Source organism: Microcaecilia unicolor, chromosome 5 (genome assembly GCF_901765095.1).
Source record: "Microcaecilia unicolor chromosome 5, aMicUni1.1, whole genome shotgun sequence".
Taxonomy (NCBI): domain Eukaryota; kingdom Metazoa; phylum Chordata; class Amphibia; order Gymnophiona; family Siphonopidae; genus Microcaecilia; species Microcaecilia unicolor.
Genome location: NC_044035.1, coordinates 40,019,476 through 40,039,536, shown reverse-complemented (window position 1 = coordinate 40,039,536; position 20,061 = coordinate 40,019,476). Strand labels below are relative to the sequence as shown.

The following is a 20,061-nucleotide window of genomic DNA, read 5'->3' as shown; positions in this document are numbered from 1 at the left end:
TCGCAGGACGGCCCTGTAAAGGGGCGGGGCAACCTGTATTATCGAAACAAGATGGGCGTCCATCTTCCGTTTCAATAATACGGTCGGGGACGCCCAAATCATGAAATTTAGGTCGACCTTAGAGATAGTCATCCTTAGGTCATTTTTTGAGATGGTCGTCCCCGGTTTTCGGCAATAATGGAAACCAAGGACGCCCATCTCAAAAACGACCAAATCCAAGCTATTTGGTCATGGGAGGAGCCAGCATTCCTAGTGCGCTGGTCCCCCTCATATGCCAGGACACCAACCGGACACCCTAGGGGGCACTGCAGTGGACTTCACAAATTGCTTCCAGGTGCATAGCTCCCTTTCCTTCGGTGCTGAGCACCCCAACCCCCCCCCCCCCCCCCCCACTCCCCACAACTGTACACCACTACCATAGCCCTAAGGGGTGAAGGGGGCACCTACATGTGGGTACAGTGGGTTTTGGGAGAGGTTTGGAGGGCTCAACATTTACCACCATAAATGTAACAGGTAGGCGGGGATGGGCCTGGGTCTCCCTGCCTGAAGTGCACTGCACCCACTAGAAACTGCTCCAGGGGCCTGCATACTGCTGTCATGGAGCTGGGTATGACATTTGAGGCTGGCATAGAAGCTGGCAAAAAATGTTTACATTTTTTTTTTTTTAGGGTGGGATGGGGTTGGTGACCACTGGGGGAGTAAGGGGAGGTCATCCCTGATTCCCTCCGGTGATCATCTGGTCAGTTCTGGTACCTTTGTGATGCTTGGTTGTGAAAACAAATGGACCAAGTAAAGTCGTCCAAATGCTCGTCAGGGACACCCTTCTTTTTTCCATTATCGGCCAAGGACGCCCATCTCTAAGTCATGCCCCAGTCCTGCCTTCGGTACGGTGCCAACACACCCCCGTAAATTTTGGTCATCCCCGCGATGGAAAGCAGTTGAGGACGCTCAAAATTGGCTTTCCATTATGCCGATTTGGGCGACCCTGGGTGAAGGACTCCCATCTCCCAATTTGTGTCAGAAGATGGGCGTCCTTCTCTTTCGAAAATTCACCTGATTGGCGTTTCTAGCGTTTAGTGCGCACCTATTTTTAGCGCTCGCTAAAAACGCTAGTATGTCTTAGTAAAAGGACCCCTTAGTTTACCAAAAAAGCTCTTTCAACTTTTCTTTTTAATCAGTCACTACGGTTTAATTGACAGGCAACAAACAATATACAATTCTGCATAAAAAAAACTCTTTTCAAAATAAAAGTAGCGGGCAGTATTTAAATATCCCATATTGTGAGTACAAAAAAATCCTCAAGGGCAAAAAGCCTCAGAACCCTATTCTCCACTTCCGTGTAACAGAAGAAAATTATGGTAGGATTACTTAGGGTGCTCTTACGTCACTGGCATAAAAAAAAAACCCTGGGAAAAATGTGCTAAAACTCTAAACAAACTAGTTTTCAAGGATCTATCCAAACATATAGTGACAAAATCAAAAAGACATTCAAACTTAAGCTGTTACAAACACAGATTGTGGCCAGAGGTTTGCCCAAAATTGCTGTGTCAAGGTGCTAATAATATCTCAGCTTATTGTAGTGTCTTCTGATTGAACGTGCCACAGGTTTGTTGTTTTATTTATTTACTTATCTTTATTTTATTTTTTTTAAGCTTCTAATAGGAAGACCCTTTGCAAAACGTTCTCTGTAAAAGATACTTTCTCTAGCTAAGCTGTGCTCTAAACTGATGTTAAACACTAAACAGAGGCTTGTTTTAACTGCTAGGTGATCTTTTAAACTGATGTTATGGTAAACTCCAAAACAATCATTTTAAATGCTAAACTGTACTCTAAAACAGCCTTTATAATGAAACTCTTAACAGAGACTTTAAATGCTAAATTATTCTCTAAACTGTGTTTGCAAACAAGTAACTTTAAAAAAGAGGCTGGAATTACCTATTTAACCCCAAGCCTGCCTTTCCCAAGTCTGAATGCAGTTTCCCAGCAAGTAATAATACTTACCAGAGAAGTGTTCTTCCCCTCAGCACATCCTCTCATACGTAAACCGCCTTGATTGTAACCCACAGAAAAGTGGTATATCAAGTCTCATCCCCCCCCTCCCACATGTTGAGGAATAATCTACCCTACTTTATTTATTTATTTATTTTTGTAACATTTGTACCCTGTGCTTTCCTACTCATGGCAGGCTCAATGCAGCTTACATATTGTATACAGGTACTTATTTGTACCTGGGGCAATGGAGGGTTAAGTGACTTGCCCAGAGTCACAAGGAGCTGCCTGTGCCTGAAGTGGGAATCAAACTCAGTTCCTCAGGACCAAAGTCCACCACCCTAACCACTAGGCCACTCCTCCACTGTGGCTACTATTTGAGATTCTACAGGGAATGTTGCTATTCCACTAGCAACATTCCATGTAGAAGTTGGCCCTTGCAGATCACCAATGTGGCCGCGCAGGCTTCTGCTTCTGTGAGTCATGCAGGATGTCAGACTCACAGAAACAGAAGCCTGCGCAGCCTTCTACATGGAATTGCTAGTGGAATAGCAACATTCCATGTAGAATCTCCAATAGTATCTATTTTATTTTTGTTACATTTGTACCCCGCGCTTTCCCACTCATGGCAGGCTCAATGAGGCTTACATGGTGCAATGGAGGGTTAAGTGACTTGCCCAGAGTCACAAGGAGCTGCCTGTGCCTGAAGTGGGAATCGAACTCAGTTCCTCAGTTCCCCAGGACCAAAGTCCACCACCCTAACCACTAGGCCACTCCTCCACTCCAAAAGAAAGGAGAAAATCTCCACTGGAGGACCTCTCGCCAGTTTCTCAGGGAGTTGCCAGAGACCGCTCCGTTTAAGTTAGAGATAAAGGTTGAGGCCAAAGCAGAAATGATAGAAGTCCTACAATTTCTCACCCTATTCCCCCCAACCCCTCCAGGAAGGCATGACAATGCCCATTCACAACATTGTTAAAATACACAAATAAGATCCCTTCTCTGTATAACCTACAAATAGAAAGGCTGAGTCTATATACAGAGTCCAGAAAACTCCCAGATTTGAGAAATAACAGCTTATCATACCAATTCGCGATGGCCAGATCTGTTCTAAAAAAAAAAAAAAAAACCCAAGTGGTTGAGAACCAATTTTTACCCTGGACCTTCTAAGGAGGCAAGTTTTTCAGAATATTGTGCTTATCTCTCACATAATTTCTTGTCAGTTCCTTCCTCAATAGAAGCATGTTGACCTTAAGTCACTAGTAAACAAGGGATAGGAGTGCGAAGTACATGATCAGATTCAGCTGCTGTGTTTTCAAGACAGCATCAAAAGCTTCTCTCATGGGTATTGGCGCCCACAGATTCTCATGGCTGCTGGCTTTGGAGTTCAGATTTCTTGCGCAGGAAAAGCTCAGTGATGTACCCTGCAAGGGAAAAAATCTATTCAGAAATAAGGTCAGGGAGACAGTGGGCCATATTCAGACACTGTCTAAGCCACTTCTGACTTATAGTTCACATCATTCAGGAGGTATTTGGCAGGGTCGCTAGAATAAAACAACACTAGAAGATCCACAGCATGAAAATGCTATTTTTACCTAGATATTTACAAGAGAAAGGAAAAAGCCTCAAAGAGCACAAAATCATATAGATTTAAAGAGCTAAATTAGATCAAACAATCTTCTCTTCATCATCGGCAAAAAACCTTCCCAGTTTATCTCTTTTTTGCTCTTTTTTAATAATAGTTATGACATCAAAACAGTCTGAGAAAAAGTCTCGTATGTACTGTGCTTAGCTATTTCCAATGATCAGAGTACATCCATTACTACTAATAAAGAAGAAGAGCGCTTATCCTTGTAAGGCACTTATGGAGTCTGGAATGAAACAATTAATTCTCTCCACGTTCCCAGGCCGACGAAAATGATAAAGGGGATGGGACGACTTCCCTATGAGGAAAGGCTACAGCAGCTAGGGCTCTTCAGCTTGGAGAAAAGGCGGCTGAGGGGAGATATGATAGAGGTCTATAAAATAATGAGTGGAGTTGAACGGGTAGATGTGAAGCGTCTGTTCACGCTTTCCAAAAATACTAGGACTAGGGGGCATGCGATGAAGCTACAATGTAGTAAATTTAAAACGAATCGGAGAAAATGTTTCTTCACTCAATGTGTAATTAAACTCTGGAATTCGTTGCCAGAGAATGTGGTAAAGGCGGTTAGCTTAGCGGAGTTTAAAAAAAGGTTTGGATGGCTTGCTAAAGGAAAGGTCCATAGACCGTTATTAAATGGACTTGGGGAAAATCCACTGTTTCTGGGATAAGCAGTATAAAATGTTTTGTACATTTTTGGGATCTTGCCGGGTATCTGTGACCTGGATTGGCCACTGTTGGAAACAGGATGCTGGGCTCAGTGGACCTTTGGTCTTTCCCAGTATGGCAATACTTATGTACTTATGATGGCCAGCGTTTCGCTCAGCTGCTTCAGGGTCCTGGTTGGCGGGGCTTGTTTGCACTGACAACACTATTGCTAGGAATCACTGGCGCCATTTTGGAACAAGGTGCCAGCAAAGGTAGGATCAATTGAGAACCGCTCCTGCCTGCCCCACCAGAAACCAAGGATTTCTAAATAGTAGGCCCAGGGAGGGGGGCTTGAAGGGAGTGGGTGTTAAGTTGGGGGAGGGGACAATTGCAGGAGGGGAGGGTGGGACCTTTAGGGTTGGGAAGGCTTTACTGGGTTGTAAGCCCATGATTTATTTTTTTATTTATTTTATTGCATTTGTATCCCACATTTTCCCACCTTTTTGCGGGCTCAGTGTGACTTACAGTACATTATGATTGGTGGAAATACAATTTGTTACAATTCAGGTTATGGGTTACATTGAGGAATTAAACGTGGCAAAATCAAAATCAATAAGGAATGATGACTCCCGTGGTAAATCAAGGTATGGTTAAAACCTAAATAAACTTTCATGCATAGTGGATGATGTATAAAGGTGTTCAGTGGTTCTGCAAAGTGAAGTGATTTTGCAAACGTGTACTTCAGCCCTTAAGAAATTTTTTGTTGGGGTCGATATTCAAAGCCAGTCAACTGGGTAAAAGAGCTTCTTGCCCAGTTAATTGGCACTGAGTAGGCTCCGAGGGAAGAATTAGCAGTGCTTACCCGGAAACCCCTGGATTCTATATAATGTGATTTCAGTTGCGCGTGCAAATCCCGTCGTATTCTGGATTTGCGCACACAACTTAATTACTTAACAAGCCAATCAGCACCGATAATTAACAGTTATTGACACTAATTGGCATTAATTAGAATTTACACGCAGAACTGTCTATTCTGTAACATGATGCATGTAAATTCTAAGTCGCATATTTGAAAAGGGGTGTGGCCATGGGCATGGAGGGGTGGGTCATAGGTGTTCCTAAAATCTATGCTTGTTATTATATACCCAGTCTGTGCATAATTTAGGCGTCGGCATTTACACCAAGTTTAACTTGGCGTAACTGCCAACAACTAAATTTAGTCTGAATATTCCCTCAGAGCCCAACTCAGCACCAATTAACTGGACAAGAAACTCTCTTACCCAGTTGACTGGCTATCTACACATACTGAGATATTTAATGCCAGTATCCAGACATGGCCCGGCATTGAATATTACTACCCGGGCATAATTTCAGCGGTAGTGGTCAGTGTTTGAATATTACCCCCTTTGAATTTAGGAGCTAGTGGCTGAGACCTCTCTCAGCCCCCTCCCCCACCACCACCCCTTACTGCTTTGTCTCCACCGAAGTGAGGAATGGGGAGGAGATCTCCGCTGATATATATTTTTTGTCACATTTGTACCCCGCACATTCCCACTCATGGCAGGCTCAATGCGGCTTACATATTATATACAGGTACTTTTTTGTACCTGTGCAATGGAGGGTTAAGTGACTTGCCCAGAGTGACAAGGAGCTGCCTGTGCCTGAAGTGGGAATCGAACTCAGTTCCCCAGGACCAAAGTCCATCACCCTAACCATCTCCTTTAGAGCTGTTACCTCATCCCTTGTCCAAAGGGAAAAGGAACCTTATTAAATTATTCCCCTAATGCAGCCCTGAATGCCACTGGCAGAATTATACTCCAGAAGCCCCCATCCAGTCTCTGTCTCTCTCCCCCCCAGTCCTGCCATCACTCAGCCTGCACTCTCTGTCTTTGCTCCCCTTTGTTGTCACCGAATTTACTCTTCTCTTCTCCCTACTTTCGTCACCCAGTTTTTCTTTTTTTTAGCCCATTTCTCCCCACCAGTCTCCTCCTATTATCCCACTATCTCTCTCCTCCCTTAAATCAGTCACCACCTAGCCCCTACCCCCCCCACCTCAGCTAGCCTCCCATCCAGCAAGCCTGTCAGCCTCCCACCCCCGGGCCTGTATCCCCAACAAGCCAGTCAGCCACCAACTCTAGTGCAGCAAGGCAGTCAACCTCTCTTCTTCTCCTCCTCCTCTGCTAGCACTGAGCTGCCATCATTTATCCTGCTGTCCATAGCTGCCGCTAGAGCTTAAGCATCCTCCTCCATGTACCGGGCAGCTCTGCGTGCTTCTGAGCCATGTGTGCAGGAACTGTTGTGGTGGTCTCGGGAGAGGTCCTCCTCAGGGCCGTGCCTAGGGTCTCCGGCACCCCCCTGCAGTTGGCCCTGCCCCACCCCTGAAAACGATCGCTACACTACCCGCCCTCTTCTCCCCAGATCCTTTTCCTTTTTTTTTTTGTTTAAATTTACCTCTGGTGGCAGCGTAGCGTTAGTGAGAAGGAGGCGGCGCTCCCCCGCCCCGACGTGTCAGTCTTCCCTTCGCTCAGTGTCCCGCCTTCTTCTGACGTCATTTCTGATGTCAGAAGAAGGCGGAACTGAGCGAAGGGAAGACTGACACGTCGGGGCGGGGGAGCGCCGCCTCCTTCTCACTAACGCTATGCTGCCGCCGGACAGAAGTAAATTTAAACAAAAAAAAAAAGGAAAAGGATCTGGGGAGAAGAGGGCGAGGTAAGTATGGTGCGGCGGGGTGCCCCCCCAGAGGATGGCGCCCTCCTGCCATGCTTACCTCGCTTACCGTGTTGGCACGGCCCTGGTCCTCCTGTATCATGCGGCTCAGATTTGCAAAGAGAAGGAAGCTCCTGCTCTAGTGACTTTGGTAGAAGCAGCGGTGGCAGCAATAACCAGCAAAAAAACTTTTTAAAAACAAACATAAAAATCCAAGGTGTCAGAGACAAATTTGTAGTCATCATGGTGACCTGGGGTTTGTCGAGCCCTGGTGTACTTTGTGTGGGAAATGGTGCCTAGCAGTGAAAGTTTGTTATTTATGTGCATTTTATACTGTTTTCTGCTGGAAGCCCATTTTTTGTGAAGTACATCAGCCTCTGGATTTGTTCTCTTATCTCCTGAGGTCTGCATGTTCCAGTTGCCACCTCTCTCCCCAGTGATATCCTGCCAATGCTTGCTATTCCTCTCCCTTCATCCCGTACTATTTATAACATCCATACTGTTAACTAGATGTTCTCCCTAAACTATATCCCGTTGTGCTAATGTGTTCATGTGCATGGGATAAACATAAAGGAATCCTGTTCAGAAGGAATGTATCCTTGGGAGCTTAGCCGAGTTTAGGTGGCAGAGCCGGTGGTGGGAGGCGGGGCTGGTGGTTGGGAGGCGGGGATAGTGCTGGGCAGACTTATACGGTCTGTGCCAGAGCCGGTGGTGGGAGGCGGGGCTGGTGGTTGGGAGGCGGAGAAAGTGCTGGGCAGACTTATACAGTCTGTGCCAGAACTGGTGGTGGGAGGCGGGACTGGTAGTTGGGAGGCGGGGATAGTGCTGGCCAGACTTATACGGTCTGTGCCAGAGCCGGTGGTGGGAGGCGAGGCTGGTGGTTGGGAGGCGGGGATAGTGCTGGACAGACTTATATGATCTGTGCCAGAGCTGGTGGTGGGAGGCAGGGCTGGTGGTAGGGAGGAGGGGATAGTGCTGGCCAGACTTATACGGTCTGTGCCCTGAAGAGGACAGGTACAAATAAAAAGTAGCACATATGAATTTATCTTGTTGGGCAGACTGGATGGACCGTGCAGGTCTTTTTCTGCCGTCATCTACTATGTTACTATGAGGCATATTTTCAAAGCACTTAGCCTTCCAAAGTTCCATAGGAACCTATGGAACTTTGGAAGGCTAAGTGCTTTGAAAATATGCCTCTTTGTATCTGACCGAGCTCTTGATTCCAAGGAACTTACTTGTGGTTTAATATTCACATCCTAACTCTGTCGTAGTATACAGAATCACAGATCCTCACCTGGCTGTAGTGATATTCTCAGCTTCTAGCATTGCCCAAGAAAGTGCTAAGGGTATGCACAGACATTTCTTAAATTTCAGTGTTTGTTTCGTTTTTATTTATTTTGAAATGAAAACAAAAATAAACCAAACCAAAACATCAAACTAAATTTAAAAAAGAAATGAAAAACAAAACAATTTTTTAAAAGTGTTTTGTCCCTGGGGAGACCACATGATGCACTGAGCATAGCAGATGTGTCTGCCTTGTGCTCAGGGAGCCTCACTCTATAATTCTTATTTTTGGGGAGATTTGACAACAAAGAAAGTATCGGGCAGTATTGGCCAGATACGGAGACTTTATAGACAGATTCGTAGCACACAATTATGGAACACACTACCAAGTGCCATGAAAACAACATATGACCACCTAAACTTCCGGAAACTACTGAAAACTAACCTCTTCAAAAAGGCATACCCTAACGATCCAACCTAAATGCCTTAACCCTGCAACTCAACAAAACCAAAGCTCGTACTGGACATAGCTTAATTATGATTCCCCAATGTGTCTGTCACCCATGAACTTTATTCTACCATAACCTCACCCTGTATTTGTTCATACCAGTATTGGTGATCGCCTCTACATGACTATGTAAGCCACATTGAGCCTGCAAATAGGTGGGAAAATGTGGGATACAAATGTGACAAATAAATAAATAAATCTGGGAACGAGATGTCCGGTAAAGAAGCAAAGATGAATCACAAAAAGGGGAAGGGCAGGGAGGATAAGATGGTGAATACTGTGCCTACCTCTGCCGCCACATTCATTGCTGATCAGCTCCGCAGTGGGGTGGGCATTGAAGCCTAAATTAGACCAGCTTTCCTCACAGGTTGGAAGTTACCAATCTCTCCTGGACTCTCTTGCCTCTGAAATGGAAGAATTGGAAATAAGCGTCTCAAGAATGGCTCCTATGCTTGCGGCTAGAGACCATGCTGCATGCATGAGGCCAAGTTAGATGACATTGAAAACAGATTGCGCCAGAACAATATAAGAATCGTTGGCCTCCCGGAGCACGGGTCTGCCTGCTTTGTTGGAGGACTGGCTGATTAAAGAGCTTTTACTCTTTAGAGACCTGGGCCTGCTGATTCTGGAGCATGCACATCGTGTTGGGAGGCTGCCAGAAGATCGATAGCAAGCTTTTTAACTCTGATTCATAGTTTTGGACTGCTATCAGGTTTTATGTAGAACTTACAGAAGTCTCAGGCCCTTCCGGTCGTGGAGGATAACCGTACGTCTTGGGTTGGTGACTTCCCGCTGGCATGGGTGGACGGTGCCCTTAAGACTGCACAAAGCCTACTTAATTACAGTGTATAAGCCCAGGCAGTAACCTTGCCAACCTGGTAGCAAGGATCTTGGCCATAAACTTAATTTCAAAGTTTAGTAAAGAAATAGAGCGATACGACTCCACTATGATGAAGCAAGTGGCATGTGGTGGAAATGCAGCTGCCTTACAAACCTGGTCGTATAGGTCGCTAAAGGCAAAGAAACATGCTCTTGTAACATTTTGTAAAACTCTGCACTCAGACTGGTGCAGGCGATTTTTCCAAGGGAGCCCTGCCGACATGAACTGAATGAAATGGAGGCACTGTTCCATGAATGCTTGCCAGAATATCCCATGTTTATAATATCCCATGCAAGTATAAGCATGGATATATCGGTGGCAGTTCTGTAAAGCAGGGGCGTAGGCAGACACCCAATTTTTGGTGGGCCTGGGCCCAAGATGAGTGGGCAGAAGAATCCTGCCCCATTCCTCAAGTGATTTGGTCTCTCCTTCTCTCACCTGCATGCCATATGGTCTCTCAAACATCCCCCCTCTCCTGCATATGTTTTACATAGCAGATTTTCACTGGCAGCGAGCAGCAACTAATAAACACTGCTCATGTTGGCCCCACAGCCTTCCCACTGATGCAATTTCCTATTTCCACATAGGCAGGAATACGTCAGAGGGAAGGCTGTGGGGCCGGTGTGAGCGGTATGTATCAGTCGCTGCTTGCTGCAGGCGAAGATCTGCTATTTACAAGGTATGCAGGAGGGAGTTTTCAGCTGGTGGGGCATCATAGGTGTGCTGCTACTGGATGGGCCTGAACCCAAACCACCCGGGCCCACCCTTGGCTACGCCACTGCTGTAAAGTGGCTCTTAATTTTAGACGCCACAAGGGGGCATGCTTAGCACCAATTATATAAAGGCATCAGGACGCACCTAAGCTGTTAAAGGTGCACTATTTATAGAATAGTGTCCAGCATGTACATACACTCATGCAAATTAGTGATATTATTTACACATTTAGGTATGCCGGTTCTATAAATTTGTGTTTATCTACCGTATACAGTTCAAGCTTCTCCTATTGACCTTCAAGTGCACTCAATCTGCTGCCCCTCATTACCTCTCTACCCTCCTCTCCCCGTATGTTCCCACCCGTAACCTCCACTCTCAGGACAAATCACTCCTATCTGTACCCTTCTCCACCACCGCTAACTCCAGACTCCGCCCCTTCTGCCTCGCAGCACCTTATGCCTGGAACAGACTTCCCGAGCCCATACGCCATGCGCCCTCCCTGCCCATTTTCAAGTCCTTACTCAAGGCCCATCTCTTCTCCCTTGCTTTTGGCGCCTAACCACCTTCCCCATTCCTGTTACCTACACTGACCTACGTAGTCTGTTACCGTTAGATTGTAAGCTCTCTTGAGCAGGGACTGTCCCTCCCCGTGTTTAAACTTGTACAGCGCTGCGTAACCCTGGCAGCGCTATAGAAATGCTAAGTAGTAGTAGTAGTGTACATGGTGTTCAGGCACCACTTGCCCTTACTGTTTACAGCTAAGGAGTAAACTTAGAAAGAGCTCTAAAAAGTGAAGGTATGGTTTTAATTTTAAGGTAAACTGTCCTACCCCTACCCAAACCACCCCCACCCTATGAATCTGAACAACTGATGCCAACATTCAACTGTTCTACTGTTTTATTTATTTGGTCAAACTTGATATACCATCTTAAGCTAATGGGTAGATCTAGTCAGTGTACAATAAAAAATCAAAAATGAGAAGAAAAAAAACCTCCAATAATATGACAGGAAAGCATCCACATTCATTCTCAAAATTTGAGTTTAGAAATAGGTAGTATTAGCTGGGGGTGGAAGAGGAAATGGGGGGGGGGGGGTGGAAGCAGGGAAATAATAAAACAAAACAAAAAAAATACTGATCTTGCAGCTGCAAAATACCCTAAGTTGCATTAAAAGCCTGACAAAACAGCCAAGTTTTTATGACTGGTTTAAAGTTTTTTGAATGAAGATTCGGCTCGAATTTCACGAGGGAGGGAGGGAGGGAGGGAGGGAGGGAATTCCAAGAAAAAGGGGCAGCAAAGTAAAATGCATGTTGCCTAGTAGATTCAAGAATAGCTTGTTTAGGGTTGGGAAAAACCAAACGATAGTCATTTAGGGACCGAAGTAAAGTTGAACGCATAGGTAAACATGGAATGGTAAGGTTTGATAGGGATTGTGGTAAACCAGGGCCACCGAGAGGGGGGGCACGGGGGACAAAATTGCCCGGGCCCGGCGCCGCAGTCCCCAATCTCACCCGCCCTCGGCTCCGTTGACCGTCTGCCACTGAGCCGGGCCCCCCGCATTGAAATCATCACAGCGCCTCACCTGTCACCTCGCTCCGTGACTGAAAGCACAGCCAGCAGCAGCGGCAGATTGGATTCGCCTCCCTTTGGGCCTTCCCTCCCTGTGTCCCGCCCTTGTCTGATGTAACTTCCATGAGGGCGGGACACAGGGAGGGAAGGCCCGAAGGGAGGCAAATCCGACCTGCCGCTGTTGGCTGCGCTTTCAGTCACGGAGCGAGGTAACAGGTGAGGCGTTCTGATGATTTCAATGCAGGGGGCCCGGCCCAGTGGCGGATGGAGGGGGCAGGTGGGGACTGTGGTGTGGCGGCGGCGACGACGACCACCTCAGGGGCGGGGCCCGGCCCAGTCTCTCGGCGGCCCTGCAGTAAACCTATCCAAAAGGCTTTAAAGGTGAGGGTTAAAGGGTTATGGATAATTCTTTGTGTAATGGGAAGCCAATGTATTTCTGGAATAGAGGGGAAATATGATCAGATTTCTTAGCATGACAAAGTAACCTAATAGCAGTGTTTTTTAACATCTGAAGTCGTTTAAGTACATAGCATGGCGAACCTAGATAAATGATCTCTCTATATAAAACGCACCTCCAACGTTCTATGAAGTCTCTTTTAGCCAAAAGTGAAGGGGGTGAGATCCCATTGTGTCAGCCCCGCCCACGCGTCAAACGTGATGACGTCGAGGGCGGAGCAATGACACACAACCAATCGCATCGCTTGGCAGCGAAGCATCAGGGAAGGAGGCGGCGCTCTCGACGTCTAGCCTTCCCTTCGCTGTGTTCCGCCTTCTTCTGACGTCAAGGATGACGTCAAAAGAAGGCGGAACACAGCGAAGGGAAACCTAGACGTCGGGAGCGCCGCCTCCTTCCCTGACGCTTCGCTGCCGGAACCGCCACGGAGGTACATTTTTAAAGAAGAAAAAAAAAAAAAAACCCGATGCATGGATGCGAAGGGGGGGCATGGATGCGAAGGGGGGGAGGAGAAGAGGGCGGGCCAGGCTGGGACATGGGAGACAGAGGAGCATGGATGCGAGGGGGGGTCATGGAAGGGAGAGAGGGGACTTGCTGGAAAAGGATGAATGGAGGCGGCAGGGGACAGAGGAGCATGGATTGCAGGGCAGGCCTCAGGCAGAGAGGGGAAATGCTAGATAGGGATGAATGGAGGGGCAGATGACAGAGTAACATGGATGGCCATGGATTGGGACGGCAGGGCTCAGGGAAAGGGGAATTGCTGGATAGGGATGAATGGAGGGGACAGATGGGCATGGATGGATATGGATTGTAGGGCAGGCCTCAGGCAGAGAGGGGAAATGCTGGAAAGGGATGAATGGAGGGGGCAGGGGACAGAGTAACATGGATGGCCATGGATTGGGAGGGCAGGGCTCAGGGAAAGGGGAATTGCTGGATAGGGATGAATGAAGGGGACAGATGGGCATGGATGGATATGGATTGCAGGACAGGCCTCAGGCAGAGAGGGGAAATGCTGGATAGGGATGAATGGAGGGGGCAGGTGACATAGTAACATGGATGGCCATGGATTGGGACGGCAGAGCTCAGGGAAAGGGGAATTGCTGGATAGGGATGAATGGAGGGGACAGATGGGCATGGATGGATATGGATTGCAGGGCAGGCCTCAGGCAAAGAGGGGAAATGCTGGAAAGGGATGAATGGAGGGGGCAGGGGACAGAGGAGCATGAATGGCCACACATACACACTCACTATCACACTGTGTCTCACATACACACTTGCACACACTCTCATTCTCACACACACACTCTCTCACAAACACACTCACACCCAGACTCACTCTCTCTCTCACACACTCACACTTTCACTCTGACTCTCAAACAGTCACTCTCACATACACTCTCCCAAACATACATACTCCGAGGAAAACCTTGCTAGCGCCCATTTCATTTGTGTCAGAAACGGACCTTTTTTACTAGTATTACAATAATCCAATCTGGAAATTAGTAATGACAAAATAAGTGAATGTTTTAATGCTTACTTTCCTTTGTAGAATATGTGCCAATCATGCACCCTCTGGGCTCCTGTATAAAGGCAAACAGTTATAGAGTTATCTCCAAAAGGACGTATTCATAATTTAATTTATGCCAGAGAAGTTTTCTGTTCTATTCCTCTGGCTTGTACATAGATGTACACGTGTATGGAAAGTAAGTGCAGAGTCTGTGGGTGCAGAGGGCATAGGCAGGAAGTTTGAAAATTGCCTCCTATATGCTTCAATATACAAGTCATCTAACTTGGGAGAGATGCATCTGGTTCAATGTGACTGCTTTATTGTAGCATAAACCCTTTCATTCCTGCTTCATTTCAACTATATATTTGTAACAGAATAGCCAATAAAGAGGTAAGTGTATTGATCTTATTTCAACTGCTGTAATTTATAGCATCATAGGAGTATATCCTTTCTCTCTGTTAATTGAGTTGTGTGTTGAAGTGCATCATAATATCTTGACCAGTGGAAGACAGTTCTCATTTGTTACCTAGTCTTTCCAATTTTTGTCTCCTGTAAGTGGTTGCCGTCTGAAATGATATCAGCCCTATTTAAAATTAAGTATGTTTTGCAGAGTTTAATTTATTTAGCAGTGAAGGAATGTGTGGATTACCCATTCTTATATTTTGATGAAGTTAACTTACGTGTACCTTTTGGCACCTTTTCATCTTACTTCAGCCTTTGAAACGTGTTCGGATGATATTCAGCCCGCTGGAGGCAGGTCGGCTAAGTACCGCGATCAGTGCTGAACCTGGATATTCAATGCTGGGCCATTCTTGGTGACCAGCATTGAATATGTCTATTTTTTTGTTTTTTTTTGGTGTGGCCAGCTTAAACTTAATTGGCCAAGTTAATATTTGGCGCTAGCCGGTTAAGTTTATAGCAGCCAAAAATAGGAGGGCTATTTATGCGGTCCAACTTGGCCGCTAAACTTAGCTGGCGAAGCACTAAATATTCGCGGCTAGCTGATTAGCAGCTAAAGAGGAGATTCTATATAGGGCGCCTAAAAAATCGGCACTGAAATGGGTGCCGACTGAGCGTATTCTGTAACACTCTTAGTTGATATTTCAGTGCTGAGATCTGCACGCATCCATTTACACCAATGAAAACCTTGTGTAAATCTCAGCGCGTAGATTTAGGCACACTGGGTTGTATTCTATAACTAGGCATCTAAATTTTGGAACGCCCATGAAATGCCCATTTCCCACCCATAACCATGCCCCTTTTGCCTCCACACGTTAGAAGTTCGGTGCACATCATTACAGAATACGCTTAGTGAGTGTGCACCTAAATTCTAATCAGTGCCAATTAGTGCTCATTATTGCTTGTTAAGTGCTGTTATCAGCCCTCATTAGCTTGTTAAGCCAATTAAGTTATGTGCAGTGTTATAGAATCTGCGCTGATTTCCGCACCTAAATCTAAACACACTATATAGAATCCAGGGGTAAACGCTAATATTCAGCAGAGGTAACCAGCTATTTCATGCTGAATATTAGCACTTGGCCGGCTATGTGCTATTTAACCGACCAGGAGCAGGGCCGCCGAGAGACGGGGGCAAAATTTCCCAGGCTCGGCCTCCAAGGGGAGCCCGGTGCTGGAGTGTCTCTCTCTCTCTCTCCTGCTCCTGAAGAAAACTCTAGCACCAGGCCCCCCTTGGAGGCTGGGGAGGAGCGGACACAGCAGGGCTTCGGGCCAGGGCCTCTGGTTTGGCTGGCGGGGATCCCACCCAGGTTCCACCAGCAGAAGAGATCTTCCTCCAGCGCTGCTCTTCACTCTGCTGCATTCCCTGCCAAGCGGCTGCTTTTCTCCTCAGGCCGCGCGTGCGCAGTTTTGAAACCGAACATGTGCTATATGAGAGAAAAAGCCACAGGGATAGGGCAGGCAATTGCGGCGGAGTGAAGAGCAGCGCTGGAGGAAGACTTCTGCTGGCGGGGCCTCAGGACCCCTGCCAGCCAAGGTATTTGTAGTTGTGGTGTGGGGGGCGGTGATGCTGGGGGGAGGGACAGCAGCGGTGACGATCCTGGGCGGGGCGACAATCCTGGGGGGGGGGGGAGCGGCGGCCCTGTCCCAGTCCCGGCTCAGTCTTTTGGCGTTCCTAGCCAGGAGCATTCCTCGCTGCTTAAATAGCGCTGAATATCGGTTGGTGTGTGTTTTCTACTGTGTCTTTTAGTGCTAATACATTTCACAAAATGGAAAATTACACGGTTTCAAGGCCAAAGGGTTTCAAATCTCTAGTTACTAGGGAATCGTTTTCTTTTCTCAGAATAACTGCATGCAGCTGCCTCTTTTCTTATTCTTGTGGTTTCTTACCCCTTTTCTTTCCCTTTCAGTTCCTTTGTCCTTGTCTCGCACCTTTGTTGTTAGCAGAGCAGAGTCCTTAGCGGGTTCTCCAGGTAAATCAACTTGCTGCTTTTCATGATCCTTTGTATTATCTGTTTGCTGGCTTCAACTGTCTTCAGGGGTGATGAAAATCTCAGTCTTTAACACAGGCTAAATTTATAAGAACTTCTGTTTAAAAACAGAGGGTGTAACAAGAGTCAGGTTTTTCCAGTGGCGTTCCTAGGGTGGCTGACACCCAGGGCGGATCGCCGATGCGCCCCCCCCCCCCCCCCCCGTGAAACGACCCCCCCCCCCCCCCGGGTGCATTTTTACCTGCTGGGGGGGTGCCGCGCGCCTGTCTGCTTCGCTCATTCCATGCTCCCTGTGCCCCAGAACAAGTGGCACCGACAGGCGCGTGGCACCCCCCCCCCCAAGCGGCGTGCACCCAGGGCGGACCCCCCCCCCTCCCCAGGAACCCATTGGGTTTTTCTGATTTTAAATCATTTAACATAAATTGATGGCCTAGGAATTCATGGGTATAGGACAATCAGTAATGATTATAAGGGCCCTGTTTACTAAGGTGCATTAGTGTTTTTAGCGCTCCTACACTTAGCGTGCATGTCAGAGATATTGTAGGTACGTACATGGTTAACGTGTGTTAAAAATGTTAACGCTGCTTAGTAAACAGGGCTGCAAATATATTCTTGTTCCTTTACATTGTTAGTGGAAAGCCTCTAAAACAGGGCCATGCCGATGCGGTAAGCGAGGTAAGCGCCGCAGGGGGGCGCCCACCTCTGGAGGGCGCCGCCGCGGTGCTTACCCTCGCCCCGCTGAGGACTTTAAATATTTTGGCACCAGAGAGGGGGGTGCCGCCGCTCCCGCTGCTCTTCATCCTTGCACCCCCCCCTCCCGCACCAGCCCTTTAAATTTATTTGCCGAGCGAGCGCAGCACCTCGTGTGCAAGTAAAAGAAGCGGATCCGATCATCTCATTGGGCCTTCCCTCACTGTCCCGCCCTCCTCTGACGCAACTTCCTATTTCCTCTAGGGCGGGACAGTGAAGGAAGGCCCAATGAGATGATCGGATTCGCTTCTTTTACTTGCACACGAGGTGCTGCGCTCGCTATCGCGTCGGCACTCGGCAATTTATTTTTAAAGACGGGTGGCAGGGAGAAGATGAGGCAGGGTGAGGGTGGGGGACAGATGGGGTGACCGTGAAGGTGGGGGGGGGGGGGACTCGGATAGCAGAAGGGACTGGGTGGGAGACAGATGGGGTGAGGGGGACTCGGATGGGCAGAAGGTACTGGGTGGGAGACAGATGGGGTGAGGGGGACTCGGATGGGCAGAAGGGACTGGGTGGGAGACAGATGGGAGAAGGGGCATGGAGCTGGAACTGGGGTCTGAAAAGTGAGTAGGAGGGAGAATGGGGTCATGCCTGGGGCAGGGGTGGATGGGAGAATCAATGGATCTGGAACTAGGGGCAGCCACAGGTGGGAACTGGGAGCCGAAAAGAGGGGGCAGTGAGAGAGTGGGGATAGATCCTGGATGGAATGGGGAGTGAGAGGGAGGGCAGACCCTGAATGGATGGGAGGGCAGAGAGGCATGGATGGGAGGGCAGGGCCCAGGGAGAGGACAAATTGCTGGAAGGGGAGGGGAGAGAGGATTGCTGGCTATGGATGGAGGAGGGAAGGGCAGAGAGGGATAAGGATGGACATGGATGGGAGGGCAGGACCCAGGGAGAGAGGAGAAATTGCTGGAAATGGATATAGAGCAAGAAATGAAGAAGAAAGGAGAAAAGTAAAGAAATAAATGGAAAGGAAGCCCTGGAAATGGAGTTAAGAGGACAGATAGCAGCAGAATCAGATACTGGACCAGCATGATTGAAAAAAGAAAGTCACCAGACAACAAAGGTAGAAAAAAATTATTTTATTTTCATTTTAGCGTTTGGAATATGTCCACTTTGAGAATTTACATCTGCTATCTTATTTTGCAATGTATAGCAATTTGTTTCTAAGAATATTGCTGACAATTCCTTTCAGTGTGGCAAGTGGTGAGCGATCATTTTCATGGGGGGGGGGGGGGCGCCAACTGATAGTCTGCAGGGGGGCGCCAGAGACCCTAGGCACGGCCCTGCTCTAAAATACCACAGAAGAGGTACATTTCCTATGTTAGTCAGAACAGTTGTTGCGAGACCAGAAGAGACTAGTGTCAAACTCTGCAGCCATACAAATGTCTTGCTGGAATGTGGATATTACAAGAGCTCAGGTTTTAAGCCTAAGGGCAGCACCAATTTAAGAGCAGGTTTCTAGAGGTAAAAGCCCCTGCAAAAATGAGACCTTTGGGTCATCTACATGAGGCTGATCTGTGCTGATTTTTACTGCTCATTGTTTCAACTGCACATAAAGGTCAAACAGGTTGTGTAGGTCCTGAGAATTTTACATTGAGCTATCATCTACAACCTGATTGTTATATCTACAGTCTAAATAGACAGCAACTGAACAGTAGAAATGCAACTGGATAGTGAATTTTTTTTCCTCCCCTCACATCTAGATAATGAGCTGTGATAACAGAGTCTAAGCTAATCTTTCTCAGATTACTACACTATTACAGATTTTTAAAATATTTACTAGAAGGGCACTTTTGAAGTAAAGATCCTGCGAAATTATCTTGCAGTTAAATGAAGTACTGACAGCAAAAGCAGCTTCTCGCAGCCTTTTGGATATTTTGTCTCCTTGCTGTGAATCAGTGTTTGCCAGACTCGACCAGGTTCTTTTTTCAGACTTTCCAAACTGTGCAAATGAACCTAGTTCTTGGGCCAAATGTACATTAACCCTAAACACATAGTGTGAGATAACATGCACAGAGTATCCATTAGAACCCCTATAAAAAGAAACAACCAATCTCCACTCTTCTTTCCTAGCACTTAAAACATTACATTAAATTTAATCCTGCAAGAAACTGGGGGTCAATGCTCAGCTATTAGAAGAGGCTTTGCATCAGGACTGTCCAACTTCGGTCCTCAAGGGCCGCAATCCAGTCGGGAGTTCAGGATTTCCCCAATAAATATGCATGGGATTTATTTGCATGCACTACCTCCACTGTATGCAAATAGATCTCTTCCATATGAATCGGGGAAATCCTAAAAATTCTACTTGGTGATGGTCAAGGTTGGACACCCCTGCTTTACATGATCCCATTTTCATGCTTAAACCGTCCTAAAAGAAAGTTATTTTCTGTTCTTTGCCTGCTGGAGAGGTAGCACTGCTACTGACTTGAAACATGTGTTAATTAAGGTGTGAGGAAGTAGAATATTTGCAAAGGTTACTAAGGGCAATCAGATTACTGGGCTAGCTTCCAAGGGTTTGTCTGAAGCAGTCTCTTTAGAATCCAGACTACATAGAGAGTAAAGGTCCCATTTAACTTGCTTTCTGAGAAGTTCTGAGAGAAGATGACATTTCTGTGGTAAGTGACATTATTTTGCTTTGTACTTGGGTAACTTAAAGATTGGGTTAAAAAGAGGCATTGTAGGATATTGATAAACATAGAATTTAAAAAAAAAAGAAGAAGCAAACTTTATTAGCTAGTCTCCATACTCTTCTCCCCATAGTTTTAAAACTTGAATTTTCTGTCACCCATCCCTTACCCACTTCTAGCTCAACTCTTTATTTATAGTTAATTATTCTAACAACAAAAGGGGAGTTTTCATTAGAGTTTTAATTACATTTAATTAGTTTCTGAGAAGCAAACACTAAATAAATTACAAATTACACCATATAATCTTGTTTCTTTATATTCATCTGATATCCCTAGT

The 20,061-nt window shown here is 46.7% G+C and overlaps 1 protein-coding gene across 1 annotated transcript in view; it reads left to right on the top strand.

Annotated features, from left to right (window-relative positions):
* Positions 1 to 20,061, top strand: part of CNNM2 (cyclin and CBS domain divalent metal cation transport mediator 2) — a 360,906-nt gene that overhangs the window by 289,007 nt on the left and 51,838 nt on the right. The window contains exon 6 of the mRNA XM_030204726.1: positions 16,264 to 16,326. Coding sequence (XP_030060586.1) covers positions 16,264 to 16,326 — 63 coding nt within the window. The remainder of the gene's footprint in view (positions 1 to 16,263; positions 16,327 to 20,061) is intronic.